This window comes from Stigmatopora nigra, chromosome 8 (assembly GCF_051989575.1).
Source record: "Stigmatopora nigra isolate UIUO_SnigA chromosome 8, RoL_Snig_1.1, whole genome shotgun sequence".
NCBI lineage: Eukaryota > Metazoa > Chordata > Actinopteri > Syngnathiformes > Syngnathidae > Stigmatopora > Stigmatopora nigra.
In genome coordinates this window covers 13,875,415-13,893,608 of record NC_135515.1, presented here as the reverse complement: position 1 = coordinate 13,893,608, position 18,194 = coordinate 13,875,415, and the positions used below count along the sequence as shown (strand labels likewise).

General features: G+C 40.9%; 1 protein-coding gene across 3 annotated transcripts in view; it reads right to left on the bottom strand.

Annotated features, from left to right (window-relative positions):
- akap1b (A kinase (PRKA) anchor protein 1b) overlaps positions 1 to 5,824 on the bottom strand; it is a 43,361-nt gene extending 37,537 nt beyond the window's left edge. For 2 of the 3 annotated variants that reach the window (XM_077722156.1, XM_077722157.1), the window contains exons 1-2: positions 5,624 to 5,824; positions 1 to 1,238 (exon numbers count right to left, since the gene is read on the bottom strand). The exon at positions 1 to 1,238 is cut by the window's left edge and continues 240 nt beyond it. In XM_077722156.1, coding sequence (XP_077578282.1) covers positions 1 to 1,216 — 1,216 coding nt within the window. In that variant the 5' untranslated portion in view covers positions 1,217 to 1,238; positions 5,624 to 5,824. The remainder of the gene's footprint in view (positions 1,239 to 5,623) is intronic. The other variant, XM_077722155.1, reaches the window with a different exon arrangement.
- Positions 5,825 to 18,194: the final 12,370 nt, after the last annotated feature.

The following is an 18,194-nucleotide window of genomic DNA, read 5'->3' as shown; positions in this document are numbered from 1 at the left end:
TACTCATGTCCTCATCAGATTGACAGGTGATCCAAGCAAGGTTTTGTGTTTCCAATTTATCCCCTTTCAATGTATTGTTTAATAGAGGCTCACCGTCTGCCACTTGCTGAGACAATTCGCTTTTTGGTTCTTTTTGTGTATTTTTCACATGTTGATGTAATTCATTAAATCCGACAGCTTTGCATTCCGTGGCTGAAAAAGACCCATTGCCAACCACTTGTTCTCTCTTGTGAGATTCATTGCATTTTACTTGATAGTGGTTTGACAGCCGAAGTTGGTGACACTGTTGTCTTTTGTCAGAAATAGGGCAGGTGGTGCCACCAATAACCTGCTGAGTGGCTGCCGAGATTACTTCGGTTATAAATCCAGCTGCCAAAACTTCCAGATCCTCCTGATTTCCATGACTGTTGTGAACCTGGAATTCCTGAGGAGTCAACGGCACTTGGGTTTTGGAAGTCAAGACCAAAGAGTTAGGAGTGCTGGTTAGAATGTGTTGATTAAAACCATGCAGTGGAGTAGGTATATTTCCAGACTCGAACTGTGATGAGACCACTCTCCGTGCTTGCAGGGGGATAACTGTAAAGCCATCATCCAGTGCCATTATGCTGGTGTTGTTCTTTGCAACTTCCCCCTCTGGCTCAGGCCGTTCTGAACCAGATAGGCACACTGATGTGGGGTCTGAATGAGTAACTTTGGTGGTTTGGCAAGTTAAGACAGGGTCTGTGACAGTTTCTGATGCAGTTGGTTTTTGCCTCAAGTTAATATCTACCACTGATGTACAGGGAGGAAATGGGTCCATATCATCTTTGAGTGATTTATTGAGACTCTCATTTTGTTCAAATCGTGGCAGAGCTTTGACTAGGGTTGACCCTCCCTGTTTTATTCCATGCCTCTTAACAGTTACATCATTAAAAGTCTGTCCCAACAAGGATGATTCGTTTGTATCCTTAACAAGAGATATATTGTCGTGCTCCTCGTCGTTTCTAGAGATCTTCGGACACGAGTAGGAAAGGTGGTGTTCAGTGTTGTTTGTGGTGGATACAGTGTCTTTCTCAACCACACCATTGCTTCTAACTGCTGCATTAGCTGAACCTCCATCTGGGTCATCATGGATGATGAGATGCTCTTTCTTACGGGAGGTGTACCACCACCAACCGATCAGTGCAAGGACTACAGGCAGTGTGTAGGGCACAATCAAGCGAAACCTTAGAGGCATCTCAGGATGCTAGCAGCTATACCTGAGGAGGAGGTGGGGAAAGAGGGAGTCATGAATTGTCATGTGAACTTGCCTTAAAAATAAGAGTAATGTCATCTAAAGCAATGATTAACTAACAAGACTTGAAGTAATGTATACAATCATTAACAATCAATGCCCAATAAAAATAGGATAACTTGGAAGGAAGAATCTCAGCAACAGTTGGGCTAACAGAATTTCAAATATGTAAACATTTTAATCAGGTGGCAAAGGTAACAGTTTAGCTAGCTGTTACTACTAACTAAAAGAACAAAACTCAGTAACTATACATAACTCTAGGGCAAAAAAATGTTTCCTATTCTTATCATGTATGTCATGGGGATGCACAAGTTGAATTAAATTCAATAGAGATTTTTTTTCAAATACAGTGGTGCCTCGACATACAAGTGCACCGACATACAAGGAATTTGAGATACGGGTAAAATTTTGGGCAAATATTTATCTTGAGATACCAGACACATTTTGATATACAGGCAACAGCGGACGCGAGAGGCTGCTCATATGAACATCATGGGCACTGTCTTGGTCCCAACTGCCTCATTTAATCTCTTTTTGGTCGCAACTCCCTCGTGTAATGTCTCTACGAGCACTGGGCGGAGCGGTGCATTTTTTTGCATGTTTTTTTCCCGTTAGTGCGAATGGCAGATGCACTACTCGTTGGCAAGTGGCCGTGCATTATCCTATTTTGAGGACATCTGTGTGCATCATTTTCAGAATATTTTGAAGGGAATACAAAAGCAAACAACCCTTGATAGGTTACGTCTGAAAGTCAGGGTGGAAGCGGGGCAAATGGAGCCAACCCGGGAGAAGAAAGGTATAAAAATATAGGATCAAAACTAACAAAATTATAATTAAGTTTAGTGTAAGGTTAGAATACATTTTTTTTTAGTATGTTTGCATCATAATCTAAGTTCATTTAAATTTGTTTAGGGTCAATCACAAGCGTGTTGCCGGGCAAAAAACTTGCGTCAGCACGACACAATCCCTGTGCAATAACTTTGGGGTGTGCAATAACAATGTGAAATATCTTAAATTTTGCAATATTTCAGAATTTACCTCAACAGGATGTAACTCTTTATATTCTTATTATACTTCTTTATGTTTGTGTACTGGGAAAACAGAGTATCACCACCAATTTCGTTATACACAGCTGTGTATGATGACAATGAAGGCTTTTGATCAAATTTGATTCAGATGATCGTCCCAACATAAGAAAACCAGATCCAAGATACAAAATCCCCTAAAACGCAAATGTATTTCCTGTATCCGTTATTTATTTTGAAATTGTCCTGTTACATTATAACATTATAGCTGCCTAACTTACTTCCGCAATGGGTGTGAGCGAGCATGGTTGTCCATCTCCTTGTGCCCTGCGATCGGCTAGCCCAGGGGTGGCCAACCAGTCAGAGACCAAGAGCCACATTTTTTACTGTGGTACCGCAAAGAGCCACATTTTTTACTGTGTTACCGCAAAGAGCCACATCACACAGATTTATTGTAAATGTCACACACCAGCATAGTAATGAAATAAATTGACTCCTACAGTACTAACAGCACAGGCCAGTCATTATCAACAATGAACATTGTGTGCACTGTCTCACACAGACAAACTCTCAGTTCAACCAAGTCCACAAACAAAAATATAATTTACAATAGTGTTTTCTTTTACTATGCATGTTACTTAGTGGGACTTCTGTCATAAAATCAGAGCCTATTTTTGCGCAACGTTCGCTCCTTGTGAGCTGTCATTTATTATGAATGGCTTTTAACTAGCGCGCCCACCACGTGGGTGTACACCTCGCTCTCCTATTGGCTGCTCCCGGGTGAGCACCCGCCTTGGTCTGCCTCGCAGGGGGTGTGGCTTTTTCAGCCGACGCTCGATCTTTGGGATACTTTTTGTGTGCGCGACGCTGTTCATTGTCGCTTCTGGTTCACGGGAGCTCTCCCACTCTGTTAAAAACGTTTACTTAAATGACCTTGCTCCTACTGGAAAACTTTGAGGTATTTTCATCCCAAGCACATGCGCATTGGACGAAAATACCGTATTGAACTCAAGCGAAGCGCACACGCAAATAAAAATAATACACAAATACAAACTTTGATATGGACGTAAGAGCCGCATGAAACCGGGCAAAGAGCCGCGGGTTGGCCACCCCTGGGCTAGCCCATGATTCAGGGTGTCCCCTGCCTCGAGCCCGGAGACAGCTGGGATTGAATCCAGCACCCCCCCTACCCTAATGAGGATAAAGCGGTTCAGAAAATGAGATGAGAAATCTAAAGTAGTGCTTTACTTGGGAAAAATTCAAGTTACGAAAAAAGTTCAGGAACCAAATAATTTTGTAAGCAGAGGTACGACTATAATTAGAAATGTTTATTAATAAATTTAATTTGCATTTTTAGTCATTAAAATATAAACAAATAAGTTAAAAGAAAATTAATTGCACATACACAAATGTGTAAAACACATTTAGGGTCATGCAGTCCCCAGCGGATTACGTCTGTTCGGCTTTATGACCATAAATGTTGTGAAGTCAGTTGTTAGTGCTGCATTTAGCGATGCATGTCTCTTACGAGACTGCTTTTTTGTTAAATCAAGACATGCGTACAAATGTACACTACATCAATGCTGGACACAACCAGATCCCTTTCCGACTGATCTTTACGTCACGAATGTGGTCATAAGTCAACGACTGCCTGTACAGTAGAAGCCAGGTTTTAAAGGAGCTCTAAGTTTTTTAATGACCAATAATAGTCACATGCTCTACAAAGGGTTAAGATTAGTTGTCTATTTTATTACCGTTTGTTGTCGAGTTTTATAAGATTTTTTTGCTGTTGTACAGTTTCCTGTGTTGAGGTGCTTTATGGAGAAGTCAGAAGCTTGACACCTGCTTCTTACACAAACAAAAAGTCACATCCGCCTTTAACGTTATCAGGGTTTGCATAACATCAAACTTGTACTTAAAATTGATGAGACTAGGGCTAAATAGTCAAATTATGTACTCTCAATGTTGTTTCTACTTTGCCTGATGTTCTTCGAAACTAACCGCGCAGTCGTCTCTAAAATATTCCAGATAGGGCCGCAGTGGGTGAGGGTTTTCGTTCCAACCAGTAAGAGGAAACCTTTCCACCAATCTGGTATCATGAAGTACAATCAGAGTATTGCAGTCAGGTGCTTTTGTTCAGCAGAGATCTCATTGGTCTAGCTGTTTGTGTTGAATCAAATAATTAGCTATACCCAAGTAGACAACTACGACCACAGACAACTCAACCGACTTTTTCCTAGAGGATACACGAAAGGGCATACCACGAGTTAAGCTTCCCACAAAAAAAAATAATTAAAAATGGGCACAACACACTTCTTACATGAGAACGCTTCATGCCTTCTACTGGTAAAAAAATATATCGTTGGTTGATTACAAGGATTATGAAGTTGGGACCAACATGTTCTCTATCAAATAAATACATGGTTAACAAGCAATATCCATTACTTTTCAATTTATGTTGTTTCCATGGTGGGCTAGGTTACGTTCAAATTAGCAGATGATGTGATGCCCCGTGTACAAATAAAAAAAGGGGTTGAAAACAAATCAAATAGCTGTAACCTCATGTCAGATGACATTGGGGGGGTGCATTGCACGTCGGAGGCCTTAGTGCTTTAGATACATTACTCGGGCAGCCAATCGACGTAATTTGGAACAAAAGCAGAACTGAATAAGTCGAGGTCAAGGTAACGTTGCATCAATGTCAGGAAAGAAATTTTTAATTTTTGGACAAGGGACTGACCGTGGGTTGGTTACAGCATGAGTCCCCCCTCAGCTTTAAAGAACAATGTCGTCTTCAGCACCAATTAGGTGTTTTAACGAAAGAAAAAGTATGACATACACAAGAACACTGTAAACTTGGGAACATTTCATCCAACCTCCTGTGTAGCAAAAATGGGCCTCAGACCTTGAAATTAGCTTGCTAACCGGCCTGCTGAAAATGAAAGCACGCTGCTTTCATTTGCAGCAACTGTACAACTGTTGTTGGCATGAAACAGTTACAACTCCGAACATTAAGCCCTGTTTTTGGGGGCATTAAAGTCAAACAAACGAATAGACAAATGTATATTTATAACAAGAGGGAACACAGTACACTTGACTAAATTCTAATTTGGGTTAGAAGATGGAGGTCTAAGTTTTTGAATGACACGGATTTACTAAGTCAGTTGTATGCATGGATGGTTTGTTGATTCTGGCAAACAACTTGTGTTGAATTACAGGTAGTAAATATATTGAACACGCGGAGTGAACATCAACATGCAGGTTACCAGAGCCAAAGCTGCTTATTTGCGGGAACGTCTGAAAGGTTGTAATCGATTTAACTTACAGTATTTCAAGGTAATTGTTGTCGCCACGATGAGAGGAAACCGTGGTGTAAAATTCGACTCGGAAATAGTGTCCCAGTCCAAAGTCAATCTCAAGCCCACGTGCTGTACGACGACTATCAGACTATAAAAATAAATAAATTACATACAAAACAGCTGCTCAAATCTCGCGATGCCCACGTCGGTCCGGTTAGGTCTTTGATGGTACGCTGTAGCCTCGCGGTAACTGATGATGCGGCAGGGCTCCATTGCTAACAGCCGTGTTCGCAACGCAAGTCCCCAATCCCCCGCCCCTTCCATTCACATGTAATGATTTGCTTTCAAAAAAGCGGACGCACACAAGGATAACTCATTAGACTGACAATAGGAAAACGTACTGATAAGATGTAGTAATTTATGACATCCGATAAATCCTTTTTACAGTGTTAGTGTTTGCCTTGCCCCGAACTCACAACACCATGGGCGCGTATGCTGTTCGGGGTGATTTGAAGATAAACGGAGACGACAAAGGAAACTGAGAGTCTCAGGGTGCGTTCAGACACATCAGCAAAAGCTTCAATGAAAGAAGCATACGATTTGACATCTGACTCCATTATGTATGTATGTACAGTGGGGCAAATAAGTATTTAGTCAACCACCAACTGCGCAAGTTATCCTACTTGAAAAGATACAAGATATCAAAATATCTCGAAACATAACCACAATTCATTTTTTCCCTTACATAGATCAGTCGTTGTGGTTCCTTTGCAGAAAAACAGCCCCAAAGCATCATGTTTCCACCCCCATACTTCACAGTGGGTATGGTGTCCTTTGGATGCAATTCAGTATTCTTTCTCCCCCAAACACAAGAACCTATTTTTCTACGAAAAAGTTCTATTTTGGTTTTATCCGACCATAAGACATTCACCCAGTCCTCTTCTGGATCATCCAAATGCTCTGAACCACTGATGGGCCTGGATGTGTACTGACTTCAGCAGGGGGACACGTCTGGCAGTTCAGGATTTGAGTCCCTGGCGACGCACTGTGTTACTGATAATAGCCTTTGTTACTATGGTGCCAGCTCTCTGTAGGTCATTCACTAGGTCCCCCTTTGTAGTTCTGGGATTTTTGCTCACCGCTCTTGTTATTATTTTGACGCCACGGGGACAGATCTTGCATGGAGCCCCGGTCGAGGGATATTATCAGGGTGCTCGTACGTTTGGCCGCCGGTCTGTTGGTCGCTGGTATTTTGGTCGCCGGTCTTTTGGTCGCCGGTCTTTTGGTCGCCGGTCTTTTGGTCGCCGGTCTTTTGGTCGCCGGTCTTTTGGTCGCCGGTCTTTTGGTCGTCAGTCTTTTGGTCGTCAGTCTTTTGGTCGCCGGTCTTTTGGTCGCCGGTCTGTTGGTCGCCGGTCTTTTGGTCGCCGGTCTTTTGGTCGCCGTTTTTTTTGGTCGCCGGTCTTTCGGTCGCCAATCAAATGGTGACAAAGAGTTTACTGTTGAAACCAGCTCTCAAAATTATATTCATGAGAAAGAGTTTAATAACTAAGAGAGAGAGTTTAATATCTAAGTACTGTATAATATCTAAGTACCAAAAGACCGGCCGACCAAAAGACCGGCGACCAAAGACCAGCGGCCAAAAGACCGGCGACCAAACGTCCGGTCACGATTATCAGTGGTCTTGTATGTCTTAGCAAATTAACCAAAACACCTTTGGAGGTCACTCTTCCTTCACTGTTGGGAACTGTGGATTTGTTTTTGGAAGCGTGGCTTACCAGGGTGGTTCACATCGAAACTCTCTTGGGAAGATTCGACAGACCTACAATAGTTTTGAGAACTGAGACAAATTGTTATGAGACTCTAAATAATGTTTAGACTTCTGTGATGCATGTAGTTAAATCTTATGAATATATTAGCAAAAGAGACATCAAATTTTTCAGAATCATCTGACCGGAGGCGCGTGTGGATGGATGAATTCTCTTCTCGCAAGAATAAAAGGATAGTATTTCAGATACCTCCTTTTTTGAAAGGTTAATTTGGGAATACTTATTGGTGAACCTATCATGCGCGGACACTTGCGGGTAGAAAAACATTGCCCATGATGTTCTAATGAGCAGCCTTTCGCGTCCGCTGTATGCTCATGTAACAAAATGTGTCTCGTATCTTAAGATAAATATTTCCTCAGAATTTTACTCGTATGTCAAATTGCTCGTATGTCGGGGAACTCGTATGTCGAGGTATTATTGCACAAAGCTGCCAACCTCCGTCGGCCCCATTTCAGGAGTGCCTTTGTCCCATTTCCAGAGTATTTCCGGAGTGAATGCGGTTCACAGAAAGTTGATATGAAAAGGTAGAAAAAAAATAAGAGTAGGAAAATTTAAATCAAACTGTTATAATTTTTTCACATTAATTGAAATTTTGTGTTTGTGCAAACTATTGCAAAAGCACAGCCAAATGAGTTGTTAATTGCTCGGGAGAATCCCTGAGGATAAAGCACATTAATTCATCTGAATTTAGTCAACCAATTTCATCCTATTCAAGATCCTACCACCTGCAAATCCCCAAATAGCAACTGTCTTTAAATTCCCATAACATTTAATGTAGCAAATCATTATTAAACTGAAATTACAGTAACCTGACCTTTTGTCCATATTGATAACACGGTACCTGGACATTTTGTCGACATACACTGCGTCCCCGGACGTTTCGTCGAACGGGCGTTTGGTCGGCGGATAGTTCGTCGAACAGACATTTCGTCGCCGGACATTTCATCATGAATCGGACGTTCACCGCCGTCAATGGAAGCCGATGGGTTAAATCGAGTGCTCTTCAAGGGTTAAAAAAATATAATTCAGTTTGTCAGAGGCTTACGTGGAAGTTCTGATCCAAGCACATTAGCACGGGCGAGGCAAGTTTGTCTATACATGCACGATAACAGGACGTTTTGTTCCCGTCACCCAGGAACACACAAATTGAAAAACATGTTCACACATGCCAATAATACGCAATTTATTGATAATATTTATATATATTTAGATATTAATCCTCTAACATTGTCAATGCAATGACAAATTCGATATCTCTCGTAATTATAATTTTGAGAGCGTGAGATTACCTGGTTGATTGCTTTCAACAGTAGACTCTTTCATGATTATAATTTTGAAAGCGAGAGATTACCTGGTGGGTCGCTTTCAACAGTAAACTCTCTCATAATTATAATTTTTAGAGCGAGAGAATCCGGCGAGGGTTTGCCCGTCGACGAAATGTCCGGTGACTAATCCGGCAGCAAATTGTGCGTCTGCGAAATGTCCGTTGACGAATCGTCTGTCGACAAAATGTTCAATTAACTGTCCGGTGACCAAACGTCCGTTCGACGAAACGTCAGGGGACGAAGTGTCCGTCGACCAAGTGTCCGTCAACCAAGTGCCCATCAACCAAGTGCCCATCAACCAAGTGCCCATCAACCAAGTGCCCATCAACCAAGTGCCCATCAACCAAGTGCCCATCAACCAAGTGCCCATCAACCAAGTGCCCATCAACCAAGTGCCCATCAACCAAGTGTCCGTCGACCAAGTGTCCGTAGACGAAACGTCTGGTCACAGATAACACAATAACAAAGTACATTAATTCATTCATCCATTTCTGTTTTATATCTCTTATCATAATGAAGTACATAACATTTAAAATGTTGGTGAATAAAGTGTCTGGTCACTTAAATAAAATGACCGTGTTTCTCAATTCAAATTATTTAATACACCAATCAACAAAAATCCCAATAATCTTACTTATCCCATCACTATAGTTTGTGAAAATCCAAATGCCTAATCAGTCAAAATTAAGATTAGGTGGTATGCTATTATGATCATTGCTTTTTTGTCGGGGTCGAGAACAAAAAAAAATATCTGCAATTACACAAATTAACCAAACATACACCAAATGTAGACATTTTTTTACGATAATAAATAGCCAACTCCATACTAAAATTCCTTACTTCACACTAGTGAATATAAGGAAGACTTGATTCCAAGACAATAGAATGAAACTAACAAAAATCATGTAAATTAAAAATAGGAAAAAAATACAAATGGCAAACCGGGTTGGTTTTTCACAGGAAAACAGCTCTTGTTCCCTGCAATAGTTACATTCATTTCAATTAATATTCAGAGACAAATGAATACATTCATATTTCTTAACATAATTTAACCCATTCCCCCTGTTCGTCAGGCTTAATATTATAACCCTGACCACATAACTGTGCCTTTTATAGCAATTAAACTACACAGTGGCGGGCCGTCAGGGCCTCCAAGGCTTTGTCTGCTGGCCTAAGAAATATCTGAATCATATATTATATTTTGTCCATCAATACCTATTAAATCATTGCAAATTGTCTGTTAGCTTCCTTTCCCAAAGATGCAGCTGGACAGTGACACTGAGGATTGTGATATGGATTGAATGTCTCTATGACTTGGTCGTGACACAGATTGAAGGTGATGTCATAGATGGAAACATTATCTGTTTCAATCTATGACAGATGTTTGTTTCGCAGGCGGAGGGAAATGTCATTGCCTCACCAACTATGATTGGCTAGTAGGCGTACCAAAGCCAAAGTGAGCCAGCCAGATATTGCAAACTCCACACACAATCGCAGACGGAGGAATATAAAAGGATTTGGTTGCAGATTTGCTCACAAAGCTATTTTCCAGAAGGACTTTTCCAGAAAAAAATGGACATCATTAAGAATGGGCGGTCAATTCCAAAGCTAGCAAGCTTGTTACAGCCGGGAAAAGGGTGTGTCCGCCACTTTCAGTGCGCTAACTGTGAGAGCTACCAAGCTGTATTTGGAGCGAGCTGCACAAGCAAATATATTGTTGTGTTGATTTAAAGCCATTTTCAAGACGGACTATGCCAGAAATATGACAGGACAGGCTCGACCTTCAACATTAGCTTCAATGGCGATAGAAAAGTGTGAAATATATTTGTATTCTTATATTTAGTCTTGCACCCTTTTCACTATGATGTATTAAAAGTTACTAGAATAGAATTTAACTTACACCTATTGGTTAAAATGTGCACTACACCTTCTGCACCCCCCCAGAAAATCATGATGTCACTAACTTCCCAACTTGGACATTGAATTGTTACATGAGTGTTCATTAACCAAACTGTCAAAGCCCTACTAGGTATAGCAGATGAATTGAAAGCCCTTAGAGAAATGGAGTTGCAAGACCGGATGGTCCTAGATTTGATAACAGCCAAGGATGGAGGTGTGTGCCATAGTTGGAGAGCACTGTTGCACCTTCATCCCAGATGAAACCGGTGACAAAGGTAACATAACTCGTGCCATAGCTGAAATGAAAGCCTTAGCCAACACCATGGCGCAAGATCACTCAGCCGTAATTGGGTATCACTGTGGTCGTGGTTACCAACCGGATCATTGTTCTCTATTCAGATTAAATTTGGTATGAAAGTTATGATTCAAAAACCTAACCAGCACACGCTGGTAGCTTACAGTGACATACAGTTTCACAGCATGACAAACTTTGACAGAGATTCTAGCACCCCACCAAAGTGTGACGAATCCCTGGATGTCGAGTCGTCTGGGTAAATGTACTTGTCTTGACTTAAAAATTGTGTTCGCTCATTAGGAAGGACGTAGAGGAATTTCTCTCAAGTAAAATCTGTCATAGTCTTCATTAAATTATATGGTTAAAATATGTCATAGTCTTCATTAGATTATATGGTTAAAATATGTCATAGTCTTCATTAGATTATATGGTTCGAATACGACATAGTCTTCATTAGATTAGTTGGTTAAAATATGTCAGTCTTCATTAGATTATATGGTTAAAATATGTCATAGTCTTCATTAGATTATATGGTTAAAATATGCCATGGTCTTCATTCGCTCTTTTGGGCTCCCAAAGAGACCACACCAACTAACAACACACAGGTCAGCAAAAACAGAAACAAAGAAGCATTATATTAGTGTATCAATGAACACATGTTCAGCAGGGTGGGGGGGGTGGGGGGGGGTTAGGGTTTTGGTTGCAGAGGGATCAGTTTGGGGCAACTGAGCATACTGACCTTTACGGAGTGGTCCCACTGCCCTATCGATCAAACTAAAAACCAGAGTACGAGCTAAGGGGATGATGCAGCAGCCACAAAGAGTAAGTAAAGCAGTGAACACAGCAACAGATATGATGACGCTGCCCACCAAACCTTTCCAGGCACCGAAATGATTCATCCATTGGTCCCAAATTGAGGTGCCCACACCTGAATGGTCTGCCATTTTATTAGTCAGGGTTGGGAGGCCTTCTAAGGCTTTGGTGAGACGTCCATTTGGAGCAGTGTTATTAGGGATGAAAGGGCAACAGGCATCACCAAAGATGGCACACACACCACTCTTCTCAGCCAATAACATGTCTAGTACTATACTATCTTGGAAATACACCTTTATATATATATATATATATATATATATATATATATATATATATATATATATATATATATATATATATATATATATATATATATATATATATATATATATATATATATATATATATATATATATATATATATATATATATATATATATATATATATATATATATATATATATATATATTTCATCTACACGGTTACTTATTTATATATTTATTCATGTATTTATTTATTGACATACTATTGCTACTGCAACAAAGAAATTTCCCGAATACGGGATGAATAAAGATATCCAATGCAAAAGAAGAACTCCTTGATATTGTGCCATCAAAAGAAAGAATCCATGGCACTGATGTGAAAGAAACAATGATGGCTGTATTTGCGAAAGCAAATCTGCCCATAGCAAAACTAACTGCAATAGCCACGGATGGAGCGCCAGCCATGATCGGATCCGTTAAGGGCTTGTGGGGCTGTGCAAAGCTGACCAAACATTTCCTGAGTTTTGGAATTTCCACTCCATCATCCACAGGGAGCAACTCGTGTCTAAATCATTGAATTTAGACAACGTCATGAAGCCTGTGATGGAAATTGTCAACTACATCCGCACACATGCGCTTAACCACCGGCAATTCAAGAATCTCATCCCTGCACTGGACTAAGGGCTTCCAGGTGACTTGCCGCTGCACTGCACTGTGAGGTGGCTATCAAAAGGCCAGGTACTCTCTCGCTTCTTTGAGCTTTTGGATGCCGTGAAACTGTTCACGGAAGAGAAGGACAAAGACTATCCCGAGCTCTCTGACCTCGAGTGGATTATGGATCTGGCCTTTTTGGACGACATGTTGTGTCACTTGGACAGACTGAACCTGACCTTGCAGGGTAAGTTAAAAATGCTGCCTGACCTGGTCCAAAGTGTGTTTGCGTTTGTCAACAAACTGAAGCTGTTCAAGGCGCATATTCAAAAGGGAGATTTAACGCATTTCCGCACTCTGCTAAAATCCACTAGCGCTGCCTTGAATAAGTAAAGAACCAGATATGCAACATTGGTTGAAAACCTCCACGAAAGCTTTGTGGCCCGGTTCCGTGATCTACAACTGAAAAGGCCACAGATTACGTTTCTCGTCAACCCATTTAATGCTGAGACGGACTGTCTGAAAGCCCCGCTGGTCACAGATGAGGCTGGGGCTGATTTGGAGATGATCAATCTTTGTGAGGAGGATCAACTGAAACCTGCTTTAAGAGAAGGGACCATTGAGTTCTGGAAGAGTGTACCAATGGAAAAATACCCCAATGTCAAACGGGCTGCGCTTAAGATACTGTCAATGTTTGGGTCAACATACGTCTGCAAGTCTGTATTTTCTACCCTGAAACACGTGAAATCAAAGCATCGATCTGTTCTGACTGACACCCATGTGAAAGCATTGCTCCGAGTGGCAACAACGGAATGCCAGAAGTCCCACTAAGTAACATGAATAGTAAAAGAAAAACGCTATTGTAAATTATTATATTTTTGTTTGTGGACTTGGTTGAACTGAGAGTTTGTCTGTGTGAGACAGTGCACACAATGTTCATTGTTGATAATGACTGGCCTGTGTTGTTAGTACTGTAGGAGTCAATTTATGTCATTACTATGCTGGTGTGTGACATTTACAATAAATCTGGCTGAGCAAAGGTATGTGTGTGATGTGGCTCTTTGCAGTAACACAATAAAAAATGTGGCTCTTGGTCTCTGACTGGTTGGCCACCCCTGGTGTAGTGAATGATGGCATTTGGTATGGTCTACTAAATAGGCTTTCCATATTTCGTTGTCCGGGTGACCTCGGTATGTAAGCGCAATGACTTCATAACGAACTATGAAAACTTTTGTCAATTCAGTCAATTATTCTGTGACACAATTTAGATGCCATTATCACTATAAATCAATGGTAATTTGGAATTTCATATCATGCACTGTCTTTGTTTTTTTTCTCTTTTTTTTCTCAGTGCTCCCAAATTTTGCACAACAGATTTGTTCCTCCACTTCAAGTTCCACATTTGGAGTAATGTTTTTTTTCATTAAAAAATTCATTTGACGAAATATTTTTTCCATAATTTTTCACCGCCATCTCTGAAAAAGGCTTATTGGCGATTTCAGAAACCAATTCCAATTCGCTAAATCCTTTTCCACCTGGATATCTAACGGATTGATTATATCTTGGTGGTTGGCCAATCAAAAACACAAAACCACAAAAAGACAAACAACCATTCACACTCACACTCAATCAGACGTCTGTGGTCTGCAATTTTCGGTCACAAGTGGAGAGCGCTATCCCCGGTCTGGGGCTTCTTGGCAGCTAACCACCTTTTGCTGTCCTATCAGCACTAACCATTCTCAAAAGAAATAGGTTGACGGCATTTGGTTGACAACAATTGTTTGATGCTAATGCAATCCGTGATATTCTAATAGTCATTAATATGACTCACGCTAAAGCATATTTAATCTGTTCAGGGCAAACAATGAGATATGATCCGTGCACTAAACATATATCATTCTTATTCCACCCTAGAGAAATCATGCTTATCCTAAATTAATTGTAGTTTATCTAAACTTGTCTCATATTGCCAAAATAGCTAAATTGCAGATAGCTAAATTGCGCTAGCTGAATTCCTATTCTGCTCCAAGCTTGTTTATTTAAAATAAGAGCCATTTTTTGTAGGTCCCTCTTACCACAATTAAAATTTAGAGAAACTAACCTTCCACTTAGCCATTTCCTAATTATAAATTTCAGTGTTTAAAAGAGGACCCATAATTTGTCACTAATATGTCATATTATTGTCAATTTTCAGTTTCTAACTCTTCTTTATGTCTCTATTACTCTCTCTGAATGTCGTCCTTGCCAGGTGTTTTGTCCAGCTCGTCCTCCCTTGTTAGGTGTGAAAGGAGCAGTAAACTCTATGGGCGACCCCCCCTCTTTTTTGTTTGTTTGCCCAGGGTGTGCTAGGCCTGTCGGGTGAGGTGTGACTGCATCTGTGAAGGGGTGCTGGCCGTAAAATGGGCTTCTCGCTATTGTTTCTTCTAAAATGGAGGTGTTTAACAATGTAGTCTATGGGTCAATCTGATAGGAGTTGGGCATTTTGGAATACGTCAATCCTGGGATGTCAGTGGACCACCAATCAGTGACTTTAAGAAGTTTCCTGACCATTGGACCGAGTTGGGAAGCTTCATGATCAGGAAACAGAGCCAAAGTATTGTGTGGGTCGGCTGTGTCCGACATTTTGTATGACACTTTTTTGATTTATCCAAATCAACATATGACGTTACACCTTCCGGAACCACAAAAAATTGGAAGGATTTCAACTGCCATGGTGTTTCAAGACCGTTCTGAAAATGGTCTCGATAGACTAATTCAACTTCTGTGTCATAAAACAAGGTACAATGAAAATCATCCATGGGCGGATGGTAAGGCCGGATTTAGTCAATGAAGGATTTCCACGGGTGATTAATAGACAACAGTCCCCCATTGGTCAGAATTTCAGGCTCAGGACGTGTCCAATAGATCGTAATCTTTGCACCATTTGGTAAAGTCACGGTGAGGCCATCCGGCCCACATAAGATGGTAATTCCAATAGACATCAACAAGTCTCTTCCCATCAAATTCACAGGTGTTTGGAGTGAATGAACGTAGGAATGGAAGTCATTGTCTTTTATGTGAAGCATTGGGTCTGCCGTACCACTGCTTCCCGAGCCTCTCGGGCACCCCTATTTGGAGTGTAGAGGATCACATGGACCTTAAGAGTCATCTCCGCTCTGGTAATATTGTCCAGGTGACTGGGCCCCTCGTCAACACGTTTTTTCACAGGTTCTGGAAGACCCTCGACAATAGCTGATGTTGAGTGCAGGAAGCTGATATGGCCTGTTTCATGTCACCAAGCGCACAACGCATCCAGGCCAAGAGCCTTATCATTATTATTATTCTTCCCCATCGCCAGAGGGATTTTTCATACAATGCAGCCACATTGTTATGCTGTTGCTAATCAATCCGTATTAATGAGATGAGTAATGAAAAAAATAAATTATGATTAATGTGGTGCTAGATCTAGTCTCAATGCCACAGTGTCGACGTCACTCTGCTATCGGTGCATTCATAACTCGTTTCTCTCATGAGTGATTTCCATATTTTACCTCACGAGTTAGTGGAGAGCCATATGCACCCATGGAAAGAGCCTCATATGGCTCTCGGGCCATAGGTTCCCTACCCCTGGCGTAGGGGAAACCTATCTCCTCTCTCTCTTTTGGGCCATGCCCCCATCTACTCACCTCCCTCCTTCGCCTCTAGTTCTGCCTTCTTAGCTTTGACGTCACACCCTATTTTTCAAATCTATGGACAATTCATATAAATTTGCGCTTTCGACCCATAAAATGTAAATTTCATTTCAACGTACAAAATAGTTTCTCCAATTTGCGTCTAATTTTGGGTTGTCTTTTACTTTGTACACCACTCAGAACTTAGGCTTTCACATCTGCATACAAAATCATCAATTCATTCCATTCTCCACATTCACACGCACTCTCACAACCTTTCTCTCTCTCCTTGCAGTTTCACCAATTAAATCTAGATCAAGTCACCGGATAAATTTAGAATTTTAGTATGTTCAATTCTAGGATTTTATTTAATTTTTATTATTTTTTAATCAATCCTAGGAATCAAACATATGTGGACCCAGTCGTTTCCCTGCTGAAAACTTAAAAAATAGTTCTACTCTAAAAAATAAGTTTGCCCGATTTTTGTACTAGAAAGTACTGGTCTCTTGCATACAACCGTCTCCTATTCCACCCTTTCGGAATCCCCGATTCCCTTATTTAATCACATTTCTATGGTGACTTCTCCATAATTTAAAAAATCGAATAGCAGAATTTTGACGGAATAGCAACAGGTATTCTGCTTACCTTTATAGATGATTGCAGGCGCCTGACAAAGAAGTCTCCAGAGAAAGATGCCGGAAGTCTCACGTCCCCGACGTGCTTCGGAGTCCCTGACTCCGGCGGGGTGTCCCGGACTACCCCTTTGATTAATCCACGTCTCCGACGTGCCACGTCCCAGACGATTTTATTACGTCCCTGAAGTACTTTGGAGTCCCCAACTCTGGCATTTACTCTTAAGTGACCCCTATTTGTCTAGACAGTCTCCTTCCCCGACTCACTTCAGGGTCACCAAAATTGTTAGACTATAGTTTTAGCACCTTACTCCAATTCCATAACTCTGTCTTTTCCCGTCTAACAATGGAGTATGTTCAGCATCTGTCGGGTTTATTCTGTATTGCTATTATAAATATAGTTGTATTAAGTCATTTCTTTGTTAAATCATTCTCTTATTATTCTCAGTGTTGCGAGGTCACCAATAACCGCCAAGTCATCTTTAACCTGGACTGCCTGTTCCAGGATGTTTATACAAACAATTCACCCAATCTGAGTCTTCGAGATTCGGTGGTCCCTATTGTAACGAGGCCAGGGCTATTCGGCCAATAACAAGAATGTTGTTTCTGTTATTTACAACATAGCGACTATACCTCGTGACGCACTTCAGGTTTTTTTTTATGTAATTGTTATTGTAGTTCCAGATGTTGTTTTTACTCATACGTGATGAAATGATCAACAACTCTGTAAATTGTTTTGATTCATGGCAATAAGAGTCGTACGAAAATGTCTATTCGATGAGACGTTCTGAAGTTGTAGGAGAAACTCTGGCTTGTTGAATCTCCCCTCTGAGGTTTTATCCGTGATCCATTCTATTTAATTAAATGTCAATAATTGAATAAGATGTCTGCCTGCAGTTATTGATAATTACGAACAAAGGTAATTATTAATGAACCTAACAGCATCGGAGGAGACAAACCAGGGTTGAGCTAATCCACAGATGATTTATTCCATACAAATTGATCCATACAGAGCTGCGGGGCTCCCTCCCAAAGAATAAGCCCACTGAAAATCACTGTCCCAAGCGGAGGATGAGAAAAGACATCACCCAGACCCTCATTTGCCCAGTTATAGTATTACAAAAATGCATATTCATTCGCTGATTGACAATGGGATGTGGACTGGTCCACGACAGCTGCGAGGGGTCTTCTTCAGACTTCACACCCCCCATCCTCGAATCCACACCATCCAGACCTCTG